This window comes from Phalacrocorax aristotelis, chromosome 2 (genome assembly GCF_949628215.1).
Source record: "Phalacrocorax aristotelis chromosome 2, bGulAri2.1, whole genome shotgun sequence".
NCBI classification, from domain to species: domain Eukaryota; kingdom Metazoa; phylum Chordata; class Aves; order Suliformes; family Phalacrocoracidae; genus Phalacrocorax; species Phalacrocorax aristotelis.
In genome coordinates, this window is record NC_134277.1 from 5218589 (window position 1) to 5239563 (window position 20975).

General features: G+C 42.9%; 1 protein-coding gene across 3 annotated transcripts in view; it reads left to right on the forward strand.

The window, feature by feature from the left end:
* The window catches only part of CRHR2 (corticotropin releasing hormone receptor 2), a 164399-nt gene extending 145598 nt beyond the window's left edge, over positions 1 to 18801 (forward strand). For all 3 annotated transcript variants that reach the window (XM_075082220.1, XM_075082219.1, XM_075082221.1), the window contains 3 exons: positions 2443 to 2578; positions 4293 to 4334; positions 18501 to 18801. In XM_075082220.1, coding sequence (XP_074938321.1) covers positions 2443 to 2578; positions 4293 to 4334; positions 18501 to 18641 — 319 coding nt within the window. In that variant the 3' untranslated portion in view covers positions 18642 to 18801. The remainder of the gene's footprint in view (positions 1 to 2442; positions 2579 to 4292; positions 4335 to 18500) is intronic.
* Positions 18802 to 20975: the final 2174 nt, after the last annotated feature.

Genomic DNA, 20975 nt, shown 5'->3' on the forward strand with positions numbered 1-20975 from the left:
GGGTTTACTGTTCTTTTTAAAGTGTAGGGCATGGGGAGGAAGGGCGACTGTGTCCCCTTCCTTCAGCTGGTACCAGCATTAGTGTAACCACTCAGCGCGTTGCATCACAGAACTGATCCTTAACTCATCGTCACCTTTATATGGGGTGGCTTCTCAGGTGCGTCACCTGAGCTGGCTGTGCAACTTCACAAGCACTAGTATAGCAGAAAGGAGAAGAGAGGAATGTTTAACCCAGGGCAGCAGAAAGAAGGTGGCCTGGCCCCTTCCAGCAGCAGCGTGGACTTACATCAGCCTGAACAGTCCCAAAGCAAATTCTTAGAGATCAGGAGATGGTGACTGCCCGTCCTCTCTTACCATTTGCAGTATCTTGCAAGATATTTGGAGCATTTATGGCCAGACCCGTCCTCGCGCTGGGAAATAACACAGGTTTTGTGGAGTAAGATTGGTCACAATCCTCTAAATCATTTCTAGATAAAGTCTCAGTGTATCAAGCCGAGGCTCGAATCTCGATGTCTTCAAATCAGCCTGCTCTTGACTTTGGAGGCGGTTTTGCTACAGAAGTGGGGTTTTGTTGTTTTGCCTGATTCCTTCCTTTTACTCCTGTCTGAGGTTTGAGGACAAATGTGAAGTTAATGCGGTGGTCTGATTTTCTTGTTTCAGACACTTCTCTGCACATTTCCTGAGAAATGAAAGGAAAGAATGTCCTTTTTTCATTCTCAAACCTCATGCTGTAAAACTAAAACTAGCAAAAAAAAACCAAACCCTGATTCAAATCTTGGTACATTTTTATCCCTTCCATAGTTTGCAGGGAGCATTAGAGTTATGAGATTCTGAGGCAATCTAAAGTAACTGCCTTCATCCTTGAACAGATGACGCTGATCTTATCCTCACTACAAGCTCTGTGAGGGAATCTTCTTTTTCACAGGCTAAATAGAAAGCCATACAATTCCAGGAAAGCCTGGAGCAAGCCTTGCTGCTCTAAAGCTGAGTCCTCCAGTCATTTGTTAAGCAAGTATTACATGATGTGGCAGCTACTTTGTTAAAACTGTCAATCTGTCCAGTCTCTGGCAATGTTTTTGTGCTCCCCTGCCTGCCTACCTGCCTGGTTTTATCTGCCTCTTATGGCATTATGCAGAGATTTATACAGACTTAGCAAAATTGCAGTCTTCTGTGTTTGTACAGTATCCAGCACAATGAGGTGCTGTTCTGCAACTGACATCCCAAGACACTATTACAGCACCAATAATAAAGATTAGTCCCTAATAATTCTGTTAATAATCACTTCTGCTTCGTTGTGCACCACCTGCTTGTTTATTATGTGTAAGACAGCCCTAAGCAGTTGAGTTGGGTGTGCAGATGTTGCAGGGAGAGAAAGCATTTACACTCCAGGCAGAATCAAAAGATGGGCATAGAGCAAGTCTTATGGGCACAGCGTTTCTGCCCTGGTCAGCGCCTAAACTGTGCCCTTCTCACATCACCCTGAGGTACAAGAAATCACTCACCAAACCTGCAGAGGATCTCAAGGCTTCAGCCTAATGCACATACCATTGATAGGACAGAAACTGTCTGGAAGAAGTGAGGGAAAGGGAGGGATATAAAAAAGGTTCCCATTTGTCCCCTGGAGCTCAGAGTGTGGGGACAACAGCAGGATTCAAAGGCTTTCCCAGAACACGTTTCTCCAAGTGGTCAGGCACTGGTCAGAAGATGTTAACTAGCAAACTCACCTGTGCCTTCACAACCCAAAGTGGAGGCTGTCACCCTTTCCCTGCTCCCTTGCTAAACTCTACCCAGCCTTTTGGACATCCGATCAGGCTCCCTTTTAACCATGCTTTCCTGAGCCCTAAGAAACTTGTGGTCTTCACTCCCTGAGGACTCTAGGAGCCTCCATCTTGGGTTACACAATAAGCTGGTCACAAACCTTGGGACTGCTCCTATGCGGTGTCTAAAACTTGGATGTCCTCCTGGGAAAAAGCTCAAATTATTTGGCCATTGTGCAAATACAGGCTTCCACTGCTGTCCTCAGCAAATGCTTTAGCAGCATGCCTTGAAAGATGGAGGTACCCACAGGGAGTACTTGTGTTTCCTAATTCCATTCACTTGTGTTAGACACTGGACAGAAGTTGACATGTGAATTTCTCTCTTAAAGTGCTTCTTTCGTCCAGTGACTGTACATGTTGGGCTGCCCTGAGCAGACATGTCTTAGGCCGTCCTGTTTTCTTCTCACCCTGTTTCACACGTGCAGGTGGTGAGCTGTCTTAAGGAGGCACCTAAGTTCCTCCTCTAGCTGATACATGTACTTCACTTCCCTCTGAATTGCTCTGAGACACATCCCGTCTCTCCACTGAAGAAGTGATGTGTTTGCGTTGGGCCAATCTCCAGTGGTTCAGATAACACAGTTGTTCTTTCTTGTGTTCACTTGTGTTTTCTGTTTCCTACCCACAGGAAGGCAGTCAAGGCAACGTTAGTTCTTCTGCCTCTGCTAGGCATCACCTATATGCTTTTCTTTGTCAACCCTGGTGAAGATGACATTTCCCAGATCGTCTTCATCTATTTCAATTCCTTCCTGCAGTCGTTTCAGGTAAGAAAGCAAGTTTACAGCTGGCATTAGCTACTGCTGAGAGGATCCCTAATGCTTTCAGCCATTAAACTTATGGCAATGAAGTCCATGATAGAAATATTAGTTTAAAATAGCTCAGCTTTGTTCATGCTTATGTAATATATATTTAAGGGTGTCATATGGAGTGGAGATCTCCTCTCAGGTGTGTACTAGAGGGATTCACCTCCCTTAACATCAGCGCTATATTCAGCCTGTAGCTACAGCTCCTCATCTGGGCTCCATCTAAAGTCCATGGAGAAAGAGATGATGTTTCATTCTATCCTAAACTGCCTGAGAGAGGATGATGAATCACCTTCCCAAGGTACCTCTCTCTTCACAGAGCACACAGTGAGCTGAGACTTAGACTAGATGTTGCTAAAACAAAGGGAAACAACTCCTACCTGTTGGGCTCGCTAGATTAAGACATCAGCTATGTTGGCCAGCCAGTTCTCCTGCAACGGTGCATGCACTCAGCCATCAGACTGTACCAACTGTACCCTATCTCCTCCCTCCCTGAATTTAAGTAGGAGTTCTGCCCAGGATGTAAAAGGCAGTGGAACATGAGTAATTGCCCCAGATTTCTGGATTTGGCACAAAACCAAAAGTTACTGAAGACCTTGAATGGTGTTTAGCCACACATTTCTGCTTAGGTGTGTCCTACAGCTTTACCTGTGCTTAAAGACTTCCTTGAACTAGGGTAGAAGTATGTTTGACATTAATACTTCTGATACCTGCAGAAACAAGTACTCTGACACCCAGGATATTGATACATGTGTACAGCACACACGCTGTCAAGCCAAATCTGGGGTTATGAATTACAAAAGTTTTGAGCTTCGGATTACTGTTTTTACTGATTGCATGCTTAGCTTTGCAGCACAGAGCATCGCACCAGAAATCGCAACTGAATATCCAAAATGAAAAAATGTCCCTTTAATCTATGAACAAAGGAACTTTAGCCTTTACCAGCGAACCAATCCATGGTTTTCATTCCCTAAAATTAACTGTATTTTTCATCTGCTGATGCTCAATGTCTCAAAAAATGCTACACTGCTTATTTTATTGTTAGTGTTATGAAGACATATGTAAGAAAGGAAGCACAGGGAATCTCTCCTTTATGGTGCCAATAATTATAGTCCATTGCTGAAAGTGAAATGGGGAAGATTGCGCTCACAGGCTTAGAGATGAAAGTGTCGTCATGTTGTCATTTGAGCTTCCATTATAGCCATTACAATCCTTGCAGTCATTACGGGGGTCTAGTCACTGCTGTCGATGGATTCCACAGAGCAATTCAGCTCAGACGAATATAAGCAACCGGATGATACACTTGCCCACACAAGACCATCTAAAGCTATTTGACACCCCCCTGTAAGTGTCTGAGACACCCACATAGAGCTGGCAGGCCTGGCATAGCACCTGTGAGGGGTCTACAGCTGGAAGCTGCAGGCATGCTTTAGCACAGCTGAAGTGCAATCCCCACTATCAGTGGAAGAGCTGTCTACTTTCTAGCTCTCGTGTCTCACCTGTGAGCTGCAAGACAATATTTTCTCATGAAGTTGTAAAGATTTCATCTGTCTGGAAGCGGATGATCTCAACAAGATTATGTTTTTGCTCAGGATGATCCCAGGATAAAGCTCAGTCCCTGATTCTCTGTGTTAAAATACTTACCCAATAATTGACTGCTTTCTATTCTTTCCAGGGTTTCTTTGTGTCAGTATTTTACTGCTTCTTGAATGGTGAGGTAAGTAGTGTCCCCTGCTGTCAGTGTAATAAATTCTTGGGAGGTGGGACCTACTTCTCAAGCAGGGGGGTTGGATGAGATGGTCTCCAGAGGTCCCTTCCCACCCCTACCATTCTGTGATTCTGTGATTCTGTGAATGCCTGGTTACAGGGACATGAGATGTTTTCACATGGGGACATAGTCCCATCAGTCTGTTGCTCTTGCACAAGTTTCTGTTAATCTGCAGCTGAATTTCCCAGCCCTCTTTGTAGGTGTCCTTTGTTCACAAAGTTTTATCAAATTCAGATTATTACCTGGGAAGTCAGGGCAGAGAAAAAGAAGTCTTCTCAGATTATAAAATTACTGTTCTTCATTTTAAGACTTCTTTGAAGTGTCTCATTAATTGCAAATACGATTTCTGGGCATACATGAGCATTACTTCTGAGCTAGACTGTTGTTAAGGGTGTGCTGCAGGTGGCCCGTTTATAGAGTGGGATTGCCATGCTGAGTTGAGCGAGTTAGTTCTCATGTGTGGATATCTATTTCTGAGTGATCAATACCTGTTGCATTGAGAAAAGAGGGTTGGGAACAGGGTCAGTGGTGTTCCTCATAATTAATTCTAGGTATTGCTACTCAAGCAAGAAATGGTTTACTAATACCCCTCAGTGTTTGACTTACACCCCAAGTGTGAGAGATTTTCTTTTCCCCTGCTTACACTGCCAGTGTCTCATTTAGCTGCACTTACGCTGTCATCTTTGTCCAGTTAAAATTTGGGTCTCTGCAGAAATTAATTCAATGTCTTAATTATTCCTGCTGTATCTGTATGTATTTTGTTTGTGCTGCTGCTTAATTTCATTGTGGGCTCCCTGTATGGCACTATGAAAAAGAACAGGCATGTCTTCTCACCCAGCTGCCCTGTAACATTTTCCATACCTCAGCCAATAAAGCACCACTATTTTTTTGTTTCTTTTCTTCATTTCCCTCCTTCCCCATTAATTCTGAGGTGATGCTAGCAAGAAGCAACGCCGCTTTCTCAGGTCGAGCACATGCTACTTTTATATGCTGGCAGCAGAGTGTTCTCTGTTCTCTTTCCAACTTCCCTTCAATAAATTCCGACCACTCCATTTGCCTCATGTTAAACAGGGAGATGAAATCTCCCCCAAGAAGTACAGCCACCTTGACATGTAGCCTTGACGAGGTTACCTCAAAGCCTTGCCATATATCTGAGCTGCTTTGTGACTGTACTTTTTTTGTTATGAGCCGCTGTGCTGCACAATCTGATGAGGTTAACGGCACCAGGAGTCTGGCACGTCCCTTCAGTAGTGCTTGTCATATTCATCAGGTTTACACTGCTAATGCAGGAGGAGAATGTTCCATGCAGACAGCAGGCATTTGTCTGTCTTTTTTTTTTCCCTTCTTTTTTTTTTTTTTTTTCTTTTTCACTGGTGCCACAGTGAACATCAGGGGCTGGAACCTGGGCCACACGATTTCATAGTCGGGACTTGGTATCACCCTACTGCACTTCCATTTTGTGCGCTTGGGCTAGGACCAGTTGGCTGTTCATACCAGGCTTTCGTTCTTTTGGCTGTTCTGGGATTCTTTCAGCTGTCTTTTAGTGGGAGAAATATCTCCTTCACTACAGCAGTCTGAAGTTCGCTGTCCAAGGCCATGAGCCAACTTCCCATCTCCTGTAATTTAAATAAGTTCAGACATAATCAGGCTTGTTGAAAGGCAAGATGATTCACTTCATGTACTCCTGCTATGCCTTGATAGCAATCTACTAGCAGGTCTGGAACGACTTCCGTAACAGCGATTTCCCAGCCATTTCGCTCTACTATTACAGTTCGAAAGGGCATTTCTGTGGGAGTCAGTTCAAGGTTAAGACACCCACCTTGGGTGATCTAGGTGATCTCGATCCGTCTCCCTAAACACAGATATCTAGTGCTGCTGGAGAGGCTGCAGAGCATCTTAGGCATCCACATGGGTCTACCAGGTATGACACAGGACCTATAGAAGATTCACACCTTCTGACTGGGAAGTGGGAAGCCAAGTGGGATACAGTGGGGCTTCTCAAATGGCACAAGCTCTCTGTGTCACAAATTCAAGCCAGTCAATACAATCTTTTTCTCATCAGCTTATCCTACAATAGACACCTCCATTTGCACACCTGAACAACTCCCGTCTTCACTGAGAGTATGGACTAGCTCTCCACTGACTGTAATGCATACCTAGACACTCCAGTCACAGGTAGACACCTACAAATAGCTGAATCTGTGAGCAAAATCTTCCTTGTAGCCATATGTCTACATCTAATGTGCAACTTCCACTCGACTGGCTAAACCATGGCAACTCCCTAACTCTTTCTTTGAGATATAACATAAATCTAAATCCCACAAATATTGCAGCATTGACTGCTTTAAAACATTGAAAGGACTTTGGACTTATCTTAAGGTACTGTGGGAGTGTTTTTGAAGTATCGTAAAGGTTTTAAAGGATGGAATTTCCTGCTCTGTTCTAGCTCCAGCTCTGCACAGGTTAGAAACAGGCAGCAAATCCAGTGAATTTTCAGAGTTTTCTGGGTTTGTAATCATATTGTCCAGAAAAAATCCTGCATCTTCTAGTATACTATTATAGAAACTCTCCCTTGTGATAGTGCCTATCCCCCCTAGATCTCCACATACTCACAAAGCATTCTAAAAAGAGCTCGTTTCCCAGATCACATCACACTGCAAAAGCTTGCAATAATGCTATGTCTTGCCTCCCTGTGAAGTGAGAGGCCTGTACAGGCTACATTGCCGAGCAAGGCAGATACGAAGGCCTTGGTTGTTAACATAGCAAAAGTGTTCCATGTCTAAGCAGTGAAAGCCATACTGATTTACTGCTCAGATAGATTTGCGGTACATTGTTTTCCTCAATTATCGGCTATGAAAAAGCCTGTATTTCTCAGTGCATGTGAACAGCATCAGATCAGAAGTACAGAGGCACCGAAATATCATTCGTGTTTTCCTGACATCGGTTGCTCTCAGAGAGGCATCCCTGCTAGAAGTGGTGGAGAAGGTAATGCCACTCAATCCACATGAGGTACCAGCAGTCTTAGTGAGATCCGCAGCAGATTTTGCTCTAAAAGAGGAAAATAGCCTGGAAGTAGTAGCCTTTCGGTAGCCTGAAATCTTCATAAATATCACTGAAGCCTCACTGAATTATTGTCTCTTCAGTGAGTCTGATATTCCTGTCTCTGTGATATATGGGCTGATGACTTGCTGTCTCAGAAGGTTTTAAATACTTCAGACATTCTTTAAATGCATGTAATAATCTTTAACAGGTCATTCATCTTCAACAGTGTCAGGCCATGCTCTGAAGGATGGCACAAGCAAAAAGGCTAAAAAATCCATTAAATTCAAGCTTTAATAATGCTGTGATCTCAGCTGCATCTCTACCATTTCATATTTGATACAGATGCCACTAGGTACTTACAAACTTCCCATAACTGTCTATAGCAGAGCTCAAACAATATGGGTCACAGATAAAACTTATCAAAATCTCTGTCTTTTTGTCAGCGTTCTCTCTGTGAAGTTTGGCAAATGGAACAGAAAAGAGTTTTTTCTCTGTAACGTCTTGTAGCCTCCCTTGATTTAAACAAACCTGTCCTTATGACTAAGAGTGTTTCTCTTCCTATGATCTCTTTTACCCCAGATCAGAGGAATACACAGCTGTGCTGCTTGAATAGATCTGATGTTCTGCATCAGTGCTGCAAAGGCAGCGCCTCCAGCACTATAGCTGGAGATGGTACCTTGGTGATACAAGATATCACCATAAAAGGACTTGGTCCTGATTTTGCAGTGATTTGGACTGACAGTTCAGCAGTGAGATCACCGAAGGGAAGAAGTGAAGCTATTAAACTGCGGTTCCTGGAAAGATTTTCAAATGGGCTAAGTTTATTTCCTTATGCTTTGGAGCAGGCGTGTGACCCTGGAATACAAACGTCTCCCTTTCCCTTATTTCCACAAAACACAACGTTTCACACAGATCTTGGACTGCCTTTGTTGGCTGCGGTGAGAATGAAGCCAATGAGAGAGTGTGCATCATTCAGGCCCTCCTACTGGAGATATGATCCTTCAGGTTTTGGATATGAATGCCTTTCCAAGCCAGCACATTATACACGAGTTATTCCAGTGCACCTAAGGAGAAGAAGCGGTTTAGATGCGAAGTTGACAGGGTTTTATGTTTTATTGCTTCTGAAAAGTTCCAAAGCTGTTTTGAACAAACCATGTGTGCCGTGGATGGGCACGAGAGGCCCTTGGCACTTGACTCATATTAATTTGTCTAGAGATTTTATGGAAAAATGAGTTGTATTTTTTGTACACAGAGAAAATCTACTAGCACTAGAGGGCAAAAATATGCAAATTGCATTTAACCTGAGTGTTCAAGAGCACCTCTAGACTTTCAAAGAAACTGAGGATGAGAGGTTTCAGAGAATTTAAGATGTTATGGAAAATGGAATAATGAAAAATATGTATGCATTTACATTAAATGCCTCTTAAAAAGAATTAAAGTAGGTTGCAAACTTCTTTTTCAATGACTGTAAAAATGAAGATGCTCCTCAAAATTTTTTCTATCAACTCATAGATCACACGATTGAATTTAATTTCACGTAAGGCTAGATTTTTTTAAAAAAAAAAGTTTAAGATGGAATTTTTTGGAGCAAGAATAGATACAATGGCTTGAAACTGTGCTGAAGAGAATGCATTTCCACAAAACTCCTGTTGGACAATTTTTATTGCAGTTCCCTAAAAAATCTTCAGGTTTTTTTCAGTTGATGAAATTTGTTCTACCTTGATCAGTTTGCTTATAACAAGATAATAATGTGTAATCATGGATATACTATATTTCATGGTATATCATCCTTACGTAAGTTTGGATGAGACTATAGATCCATAGAAACCACTAAAACATCTCTTCAGCCTCGGTAGTGCAAGCTGATGAATCCAATCCAGTAACTGAGCTTGATAGTGTGTGTTTAATTAAAGCCTGTCTTTCAAAAGGGTATCTGGTGTAGCATTCATCTCACATGGTACCTCTGATTTTTCTGACAATGATCTTGAGAACTGAATGTTGGCTAAAAGCATCACTATCCTATCCAGGTCACAGCCAGACCTGAAACTGAAAAAAGGCTCAGTGAAGATCTTTAGGCATATGTAGAGTAGCCTTATAATTGTTTTCATGATATGAAACCGAGGGAAAATATTCATTATAGTTTCAGTACCAAAAGAGGCTCACTCTTATTAGACCAGCAAAGGCAGTTGTGACCTTTGGCTTTTCGTGGGAGAGCACGAAGGGAAGACAACGGAAGGCAGTAGTGACTCTCACTAGCACTACAGTCACTCTGTGTTGATCTCTAGGCTCACAGCTCCCTTAGGGGTTCTTCGTATTTTTGTCTCCAGGGTCTTCTTTCAGTTCTTTAGTACACATCTTCTTCTTCTTCTTCTTTAGTATACACCATCACAGGCAGATGGGTACAGAATTCCCAGCATTTCTAATCTCGCTTTGACTGATTACAGATAAAGCATCTTTAAAGGAAGGGGAACTTCCCTCCAGTTCCTTTTCTACTGTGGTATCTACCTTCTCAGCCAGACCTCCTCGCTAGTAATATTCTTCTCCTGAGAGAAAATATTTGAGATATGGGAAGAGTGCATTTATAGTGTTTCATAGTCCAAATATATCATTCTGTGCAGTTGTGTTAGCTTTGGTCTTATGGCTGCTGATTTTTGGAGTCTGCAGGGGAGGAGGTCAGCAGCATCCCCCAGAGAAGGAAATGAAATATTTTCAGCCAGCCACTGGTAAACCGCCAGAGGAACAAACACTTCACGGATAGGCCTGATCCCTCAGCAAAGGCATGATGGAAACAAGAGGATAGTGAGGGAAGGACCCCTGCCTCCAGAGAACACTTATCCTTGTTATTAGGTGCTTCATGTCATTTCCAATAACCACCAGTGTTGATCCCACAAAGGATTCTGTGATCCTTGGAAACCTTACCAACCATAATGGGAGATAATAACACCGCTGTACCATAACAGGGTGCTTGTGAATGACGGTGATAGTGTGTGAGAATAACCCAAATGTATAAAGTGATGCTGCTTGATGAAGGGCTAGGCAGAGAATACAAGCCTCCACTATCAAACTGAGTGAAGGAAACAAGGAAAATCCTAATTAAATATGGTGGAAAAAAGTCATAGGAATAGTGTTAAACACTAGAAGAGGCCCAGTGGTGTTTTGACACCTCTGTCCTTGGATGTACTCAAAATGACTGGGTAAGGCCCAGACATAATTTCAAAACTAGATATAATTTGCATGCTGGACTTGCTTTGATCATGGCATTGGGCCAGAGGCCTTCTGAGGTCCCTTCCAACCTTAGTTATTCTATAATTCATGCGTAATAATAAATTGGTTGTCCTTGATTTCTAACCACATCCTGAAGGGATACGTAACTAGCAAGGCCTGTGTCAGAAATCATCCTGCAAATCATGAATTCTCAGCTCAAGCAGGCTTCAGATTCTGGCGTTATCTGGTCAATATCAATATTCAGCTATGAATTAACATTTAGAATGGAAAGCAGTTAGCTGACTTACAGAGAAACCATAACCAGAGAGGAATGGAACAGGTTACTTCGTTAGATGGCACTGTAAATTATTCTCACAACAAGGTGCAAGGCAAGGATAAATATGTTTAAATTTTTTGTGTTGACCCTTAACCCAGGCACCATCTGTCTCAAAATGTATTAAGCTCAGAGTGGCTTACTTGGATCTGATCATCTTGGGAGGCTATTCATTATAATTGCCAGCTATGAATCACCACCGAAATGGTTAGTCATCCACCTGCCCATCAATCTAAGCAGACTTCACATTAATCATTCTGAACCCAAAGGACGTGCATTAAGCGTTCCTTCAAATCACTGAATAAATATGAATATGGGGGTGGACTAGAGGGCCAAAGTTTAATGCCGTCTCCCACAATGACTGCTTTCTGAGGAAAGGTTTCCAACCCTGTGAGTATGAGTTTTACTCCTAAATGCTCCTGAGGATGCCTGGTCAATACAGAGTCAACTGAAGGGATCAGACCTTCCCTTTGGGACCACTGGACACCGGTTCATTACAGGACTGCAGTCTCCGCTCAGGAGCCATCTCCCACACCCAGAGGTGTTCTGGTAGAAAGTCACCTTCATTGCTGTGACTGCAGTAGGTCTCTTCAGTCTGGTGTCCTGCCAGAGGGATTAAAATGAGAAGTCCAGGCATGGTGAAAGGAAGCAACTGGTCTGAGGGTCCTTCCCCACTTCATCTTCCTTTTCACTACACCACTGCTGCTGTAAGCGTGCCTCCAGAGCACTTCACAACAAAGTCACAGAGGCTTGGGGTGGGCTGATTGCATTTATGGCCTCCCTCTCCAGTGGTTAGTTCTGGTCCTTTGCGGGAGCAGCATTTGCTTCCACCCCAAAATGTGTGGCAAATCTTTATAATTAGTCAGAAGTGTTCTAGCTTCTCAAACAGTTATATATGATAACAAAATTGCACTGTTGTCATCTTAGAAAGAAAATTTCATCATCCCAGTCTGGCAGGTGCTGCAAGACTATCCACTTGTTACCGGGTTTGCAGACTAGTTAAGCAGGCTAATTTTTTTAGGGAGAAAAAGAAACTTAACAATGTTACATAAAGTAGTGGTGTGATGTAGGCTACTCGGGAGAAAAAAAAAGTTCCACCTGAGCTTCATTTTTGTAAGATTGCAGGAATTATTGCCATGTTTCCTTTGAGCCTTGCAGATTGTTTTGACTACAGCCCTTCCCTACCTTAGGAGGATTAAACACTGGTAATGGCATCTTTATAGAGATGTTTGGTTCAATATTTTGTCTAATGATAATGGCCATCTTTGGCCTGAGAGTGTGGCTCTACTGGGAGCCTTGTAAAGCCATACCAGTAGGGTGAGAGGTGGCTATAGGGCATAGGTATAGTTGCTCAGTGATATGCTTTATTTACCAAAAAATAGATAAAGACTCAGTCCTATCTCTCTGAGCATGTTAGCAGATGAGCGTTCCTCATCTGCGGATCCCCAGATGTGTCAGTCTGGTGGCCTCTTTTTCTTTGCTTCCATTCAGGACTGCACTTAATCCTTCCAAGGATCTGGAGAGGCTTGGCCCATAGGCCTCTTCACACCATTTACTGTTAAATGCATCATTTAACGATCCTTCTCCCCGAGGGACACCCTAACCCTTTGGAAATCTTCCAGGGTGTCAGGTACCACCTTACTGTAGCTTAAGTTCTATTATGTCATGGATGGGATTTATCCCCTTAATGTTAGACATCTAATACAAACACATATGCAGTTGAGCTGATCACCCTCAACTCCCTTTATAGACAATGATTCATGCATATGAGGGTAGAATTCATCTGACCTGTTTTAGTTGTCTCCTTTTGCTGAACTGTTGTCAATACCTTATGGCCTTTCCTATGTCTCTTCTGGACAGAAAGAGAGTGCAAGGCTTCAGAAGCTCCAGGGAAGTGGATTACACTAGAGTCAGACACAGTGAGACCAGTGTCTTGAAATGTAAAGTCTGCATAACCAGTTCCCTTTTGCTGATCTGGACGTTGCTTGAAAGCCTCTCTTGCTCTCTGTAGCTTGCAATAAAATTGAATAAATATTCATAAACTCTTCCGCAATTTGCACCACCATTCATAACCAAAGATGTTTAAAGTCCAGTTATTCTCCAGTTGCCTTCAACTGCAGCCCAAGGATCTGAAACATGGCACCAAGGTGCTTAAGCGTAGGTGGAACTTGATGAATTCATCACTGAAACCTATTTTCATAGAGCAAAAATCGGTCTGTTTCAAAGGCCGTTGAGATCTATATAAAACTTTTTCATTTATTTCATTTGCCTTTGGTTCAGGTTTTCTGGGAGTAAAAAGTTGCATATGAGCAAAGCAAGACCTTAGTTAGGATTATGTAGTCACAGACTACTGAACACCATGATTATTCTATAGTCGGAGAAAACCTGTTGTCCCTCTGCCCCTCACTTGTTAACATTTTCATGTGAGAGATGTTCTCTGGGGACAGAGTACGGCGACATCCCAATAGTCTTACTTCCAGCTTGCATTACAATGACAGCTCATTTAATCCTACTCTTCTTATCAGACCCTTCCTGTTTACCTACATGACTACTATTATATTTTAGTATGATGTCAAGATGCCCCAAGTGAATGGGCCCCTTTGTTCCAACCACTATGTAAGTGGATCAAGCTTTCTTCCTCTCTGCTAATAAAACATGACATTTCTTCCAAAAACTGGTTTTTAATGTCCTAAAGGCTCTTTCTTCAGCTCATTTCTAATTGATGGCTGCAAGAAATTAGCCAGCAGCCACTGTCTAGCGTAAGTAACAGCAATATGATGTCTATTTTGTCAAAAGCAAATGTTCTCTGCATGTTTTCATCCTTATCTCCATTTATTTCATTCTTTTTGTTGTTCTTCTTCTGAGGAGGAGAGCTTTTTAGCAATTTTTATGAACAGGTGTGGGTTTTAGTGATTTTCAGCTGTGATCTGAAAGTTTGAGAACTCCTCGGTTAGGTGATCCAATCAGGAAAGGAAAACTATCGCCCACTGACTTTCCTCCATCCCATCACCTGAATTATCTCTTGACTGTTCTAAAGCAATCCTGCTGAGAGCAGTGCTCACAGTCTGTAGGAGCAAAGATGTTGGTAAATCTGATTTGACCACATGTTCAGAAACTGTGATTATTCACAGTACGCAAAGTACCAAGAGCTGAAAAGGGTAATTCTGAGAGAGTAACTGTTGGCAAGAAAAAGACCAATGGTCAACACAGAGAACTGAGCTCTCTATTCATCAGCAGGGATAAACTTTGTCATCTCACCCAACTGAAGTTACACAGATGTGAAGCTGATAATTTGTATTCCTGAGACTCTTTGTCAAGCTTTAATCACTGATGATAGCCTGTATGCATCTTTGGGCTATTACAGGCAAGTGCTGTTTATTTCAGATCACAGATGAGCTAATGCTGACTGCTTAACGGATAGAATAGTTGCTCTCATGGAGATTAACAACCAGGTTTGAAGTTGCTATTTTGCTTTATCTTTTTCCATTACTCTTCCACTGTGTAATAGCTTTTTTGGTCTTTTTTAACATGTTATTATAGCAGTCACAGCCGGCTTTCTTTCTTTTCTAGAATTTTGTTCCTGAGTTCAATTGTAAGAGATAAATTTGAGCTTAACCTTTCCTGCTTGCACTCCGGTCACCTCCTAATGGCAGTGAATTATTCTGTCATTAGAAATGCTGTGCAGTCACGCCCGTAAATGCAGAGTCTATTTCCATGTGCCCAGTCCATGAGGAATGACTCCAGCCGTACAAAAAGACAGCATTTTTGTTACTGCTTTTTATCCTTGCCCAAAGCTTGTAAGCAAACCGTATCATAAAAGCCATTCGGACAACTGCTTGTTGAGACTCACGTCTTTATCTACAGGTGACTCTTTTGTACTTGATTGTTTTGAAGCAAGATGATAAATCTAATCTGGCTTCACTGCCTGAGTAAAATCTGTTCACTCAGGTTGCTCAGAAACACAAAAAGACCATCAGGTGACTCCCCCTTTTCATGACCCAACAAAATGCTGCCGTAGGAGTACCTGGGATACTTGAATTCACAGGACTGCCAGTCTGCTATTAACGTCTTTAGCAAGAGTTCTCTCTGTACACAGAGGTTTATTCTCTGCTTCTGCACCAGAGGTGAAGAAATTCACCTCTTTGAAGGACTGAAGTGGATGACAGGCTCCCTGTACAAGGGTGAATTTCACTCCAGCAGAGAGGGGAAAAACTTTTTCTAATAATCTCTCGGCATCTGGTGACATCTGGGGAGAAATGAGCATTCAAGGGGCAACATCTCTCTACAGATCAAGTCCCGTGCCCTTCATGGGACAATTTCCCATGACAGTGGTTACCCCCGTGACACTTTGCATGTTACTTATACCATATGCCTTAGGGGCCCAACATTTAGCTAAGTTGGTTTTGTACTCAGAGGAGCAAGATGGAGGAAGGACTTACTCATTCCACATGTCTAAACCACCTCCTTAGGAGGATTGTCTCACTTTCCCCATTGTCTGTACTGAAAGCGTAAATAATTGGCCAAGATGAAATCAAGCTTTCAGATGAGATGCATCCCCCCTTGTATGGACTCTGGCACATGTATTTGCCTTTGGGTGTATATTATATGCACCCTTAAATCTAGAATCAGAAATAAGTATCCCTTGGCCATTCCAGGCAGAACCATGATAGGACTGCAAACAGTGGGCATCCAGGGAAGTACAACACCATGGCACATCTTCTTTCCACTGTTCCTCATGTTTTAACAGAGGGGTTCAGTGAACTGATGAGGTCAATTTAATGAGACAGTGAAAGTCCAGCCTGGTTTCTACTCCAGTAGCATACAGCTGAGTGGGCCCATCCTGACTCTGGCTATCTCGTATAACCATCTCATTTAACTCATTTTGTAAACTGACCAAACCCCATCTTGAAACTAGGGGAGGCATTTTGTACCTACTACTTCATAACGAGAGGCTCTTCCAGAAATCCCCTGCACTGTGGTTTAACCACATTATTCTCACTCTCATTGCAAATTCATTCATGATGATCATGCTCCTCCTGGAAGTGCTGTTTTTTTAACTTTAATTCTTCTTTCATTGGATGTTCACTCTTCCCCTTTTCAATGCAAGCAGGCCTAACCCCTCATAGCCTTTATTTTTCTAGGGTCTGTCCCACCTTTTAAGTGTAAAACCCATTATTTTATATTGAAATACATAATTGATTCAAAATCAAAGGAAAGAAACCCAGTGTGGCGCTCCTTACTACAAACATCTGCATCTACTTGTCTTAAGTGTCAGATCAAGCAGCACAGATCACACACAGTCAAGAAAACAACCAGAGAAAGAGATCCTCAGGTCCGTTTTGCCCAACCTGCGTCTTCTGGAAGGACTCTGATAGAAAAGGCAGATTTCCAGCTTCAGGATTCCCTTGACAAGGCAAAGAGGGCAACTGCAACACTGTTTTCCAGCTTGATACTCACAAACCTGAAATGGCGTGTATGTCATGGATAAAGCTGGTGATGAGAAGGGAGTGTTGGGTGCCAGACCACAACAGTGCAGAGTTTCCAAGTCATAGTGCTACAGACTAAGACATAGATAGTGCTCAAAGTCACTGAAGGCCCACCAAGAAATAGGAGGATTGAAACCATCTGAGAGAAGGAGTGCAGATCCCCCCTTCCCATCTCCTCCTTAGGAAGTATTGTATGTTTTAACTATGAGGCCATCATTCCTGTTCATCTAGGACACCTAATACCGACAGTGTGTGGTTTGGGTGGGAAATACCTCTGCTACTACAGCTCATCAGCTCATTGAGCACCTGCCAGACAGCATGTTGGAGCTGGTCTGAAGTGGGGTCTGGAGTGCATTCCTCATGTTCTGAGTGGACTTCACACTGCACCTGAAGACAGACCTCAAGTTTTAAAAGAAATGGAGAAGAGCAGTGGCTGTGCACCTTTGGACTTGTTTCAACACGATCTGCCCTGCAATCCCAGTGGTGATTACAGATCTACCCAGGATGGCTTTGATCTGCCTCAGGTGCTGATAGCTGAGAAGCTGTGTCAGCATGGGTTTCACACAGGTTGTGCAAGCTCACCCCAGGCCTTTTCCAGTTGCCATGGTAGCTGATCCATGTTGAGGTCTACTCTACACCTGTGCCATTGTTATTAATACCCAAGCTTTAGCCTGTCAGTGGTAAAATGTGAATGAGAGGAGTTCTTTACTTTTGAGGGATGCAGTGAAGACAAGTACATTAAAGGCTGAAAAACGTTCAGGGTAGGATACCAGTATTCTCTAAATTTAGGTAAATTTATAATCCAGACATCTAAAGCAGAGCTAATTGTCTAGTCTTTGTTTATAACTAATGAAAGGAAATAGGCATTTTTCATCTGACCGCAGTATCTGGGCTACTTTGGACATCTGCTTTAGGAGGTGATGAGTCATACGCTTTGAACATACTGACTGGTTCTCTCTTGGTCAAGAAGAGAACTATGGGTCAGTAGCTGAGGTGTAATGTCTACGTTATGTTATTTATAACCCCCCACGCTAAACAAATGTGGTTTTGGCAAAGGATACCCTGGCTTGATGTAGAGGTTATATGTAAAAATGCTCTTTTTTCAAAGTTGGATGGATTTCAGGTTGGCAGCAGAATGTCAACATCCTTGCCAAGTGTCATGAGTACAATTACCCATTGACTGTCCAAGAATCTACGCCCAGATTAATCACACCTGATTGTGTAGGCTTACCTAGCTGCCTAGGTTAGGGGTCTGAATTGCTCTCGTCTCTACAATAAGCAGAGATCAACAAAAATATCCAGAAAATCGTTTCATTTCCGCTTCTGACTTTGAATCTTCTATGCTGATGGTTTGGCAGGAATTGATTACGATCTATGTTAGGAGTACCTCAAGCTTTCCCTCCCATTGTGTTTGAGGCGAGGGTTCCTGTCACCTGTCTTTCTCTTGCTTATATACATCATATTTGAGCTAGAGCTCCTGGGCTCTGTCTTTGGTTCATACAACAAAATATACATTGAAAGTTCAAGATTCATCTGGCGTATTTGTAAGCATCTGCTTGAGGTTGACTGTAAATAGCTCTCTACTGCCTATGCAAGATGCTCACAGGGATTAGGTCAGGTGTGTCTGTGTGGTAGACACCAATGTTTAGTTAGATGAGCTGTGATTCCCCTCCATGTACAAGGGAAGCAGGGGCAACTACAGGCCTTGTGATAGGTCCTTCTAAGACCTCTATCAGGTACATGCATCTTGAGAGCTTGATTCAATTGCATGAGTTTAGGCTTTTATTGCCATTTGAAATGCTCTGGGGTACTTACAACAGATATGAGACATGGGATATATGAAACCCATGCTTTTCCCAGACTGCAGTACCCAGGAGAATATCAAGTCAACCAGATGCCCATGTTTAGGCAGCTGAATCAAGCCCTGCATGTTTCACTGACTTGACATTCATCATCATTTGTGTCAGGGCTGTCTAGTGTCCCTTTACAGAGGACATCTGAGTATTCCAAGTGTTCATGTTCTTTCCTGTTTGTTTTTTTTTTCACCAGGTCCGTTCTGCTGCCAGGAAAAGATGGCACCGTTGGCAAGACCATCACTCCCTCCGAGCGCGTGTGGCACGTGCCATGTCTATCCCCACCTCTCCAACACGAATCAGCTTCCATAGCATCAAACAGACCGCAGCCGTGTGACATGCCCTGCACATACATGCACCACCTGTTGGCCTTCAGGGTTCTTCTTTCTTCACTCTCCCCGAGACCTTTTCTTCAGACTTTCTTCCTTTATTCTGCACTGCTGTCTTTTGCAATGAGGTGCCCATCATATCCTTGTGGACTTTCATCTCCTATATTCGTGATGCTGCTTTAAGGCGACCAGGCAAAAGCCTCTTGGAGTAGGTGGTGGTGAAACAGCTTCAAAGAAGAAAGAGCTTCAACACTGGATGGACCTTGTGGAAGTTCACAATACAACATCTAAAACAGCACGCTGGCAGGAACAATCAATTTGTTTCTCCTTTCTTTTTTTGTTTTCCCCTTCCGTATTGTGGTGAACAAAGACTATTTTTAACATACTGCCCATCTCACCCTGTACATTGATTCCCAATGATTTCAACGGTTTGGTGTATAGAAAACCAATCTGTTTCTTGTTTCTTTGTACAAATTTCTTCTCTGCAGAACTGTCATTTGAGAACACATGGCAGCAAGAAAAAGAGCATCTGAAAGCTGGTGTGAAAAATCCCCGTTCCTCCCTTTGATAGACTGGGAGCTGGCCAGGGCATCACCGGACTGTTTAACACAGGGCACTTTGCCTTGCAAGAACCATGCCCTGCTCATGCACAAAATTTTGAAAAGGACAGCAATATCTCTAGATAGCTGTATAAAATTTCCTTATTCTTCTTAACCCCACGCTTTCGACGCAATGTAAGTAGCCTTTGGAAAGTTTTTGGGTTTTTTTCAGCTACAAGGATTGGGGTGGGGAAGGACAACAAAACATGTTTTCTGGGTTTAAAAAATATAAAAGGGAAACACTGTAAAAATAATGATGACAGGATGTTTGCATAATGAGGATAGTGCTACATGCTGCACAAAGATTATCTATTGAGCATTTTGAACTAGAGCAGATGTGTCTACTCGGCTTTTTATGTAATGTTCAGAAATACTGTATATTTTCAATAATAAACACTACTCTGGGTTGGTTTCAATAAAACCAGGTATCATTTTCTTTACTCTGGAAAGGAAGCAGACACCTATATTGAGGGTGTTTCTGTATCTAAGATCAGGGACTGAAATTGTGTTTGATAATCAGCCAATAAGATCAACAACCTCATGATAAAATATGAGCAAGAGGACATTCAAATGCAAGATGAATTGTCTCCCTTCTCAGCTCATGTGTTACACTGGATCCCTGCCGCTTTGCACTCCCCTGCACTGGGCTTTGCAACTGCAGAAAATAAAAAAAGTAGTAACAAGTTGTATAATACATTCTCCATCGCCTGTATCTCACCATGCTGGAGTAATTTGCTCTTTCCACTTTAGCATGCTTATTCTGAATTTTCTTCACATGTTTTAGAGAACTTTCCAGCACATGATGGATTTAAATCTCCAGATTTAATTTGGTCTCTCTCTATTTTTCAGGACTACACAGGGCTGGAACATATCTTGGAAGACACTGATATTAATCCCCTGCTTTTCATAGAATAATAGAATAGTTTGGGTTGGAAGGCCCTTTAGAGGCCATCTAGTCCAACCCCCCTGCAGTGAGCAGGGACATCTTCAGCTAGATCAAGTTGCTCAGAGCCCCGTCCAGCCTGGCCTTGAATGTTTCCAGGGATGGGACGTCTACCACCTCTCTGGGCAACCTGGGCCAGGGTTTCACCACTCTCACTGTAAAAAAATTTCTTCCTCATATTTAATCTAAATCTACCCTCCTTTAGTTTAAAACCATTCCCATTGTCATATTGCAACAGGCCTTGCTAAAAAGTTTGTCCCCATCTTTCCTGTAAGTACTGGAAGGCCACAACAAGGTCTCCCCAGAGCCTTCTCTTCTCCAGGCTGAACAACCCCAACTCTCAGCCTGTCCTCATAGGAGAGGTGCTCCATCCATCTGATCATTCTTGTGGCCTCCTCTGGACCCCCTCCAACAAGTCCATGTCTTTCCTGTGCTGAGGGCTGCAGAGCTGGATGCAGCACTGCAGGCTTGGTCTCACCAGAGAGGAGTACAGGCCCAGAATCACCTCCCGTGACCTGCTGGCCATATTTCTTTTGATGCTGTCCAGGATATGGTTGGCTTTCTGGGCTGCAAGTGCACATTATTGGCTCATGTCCAGCTTTTCATCCACCAGTATGCCCAAGTCCTTCTCCACAGGGATGCTCTCAATCCCTTCATCCACAGCTTGCAGTGATACTGGGGGTTGCCCAGACCCAGGTGCAGCACTGCTCAGCTTGGCATCGTCTGCAAACTTGCTGAGGGTGCACTCGATCCCATTATCTATGTCATTTATGAAGATATTAAACAGCACCAGTTCCAGT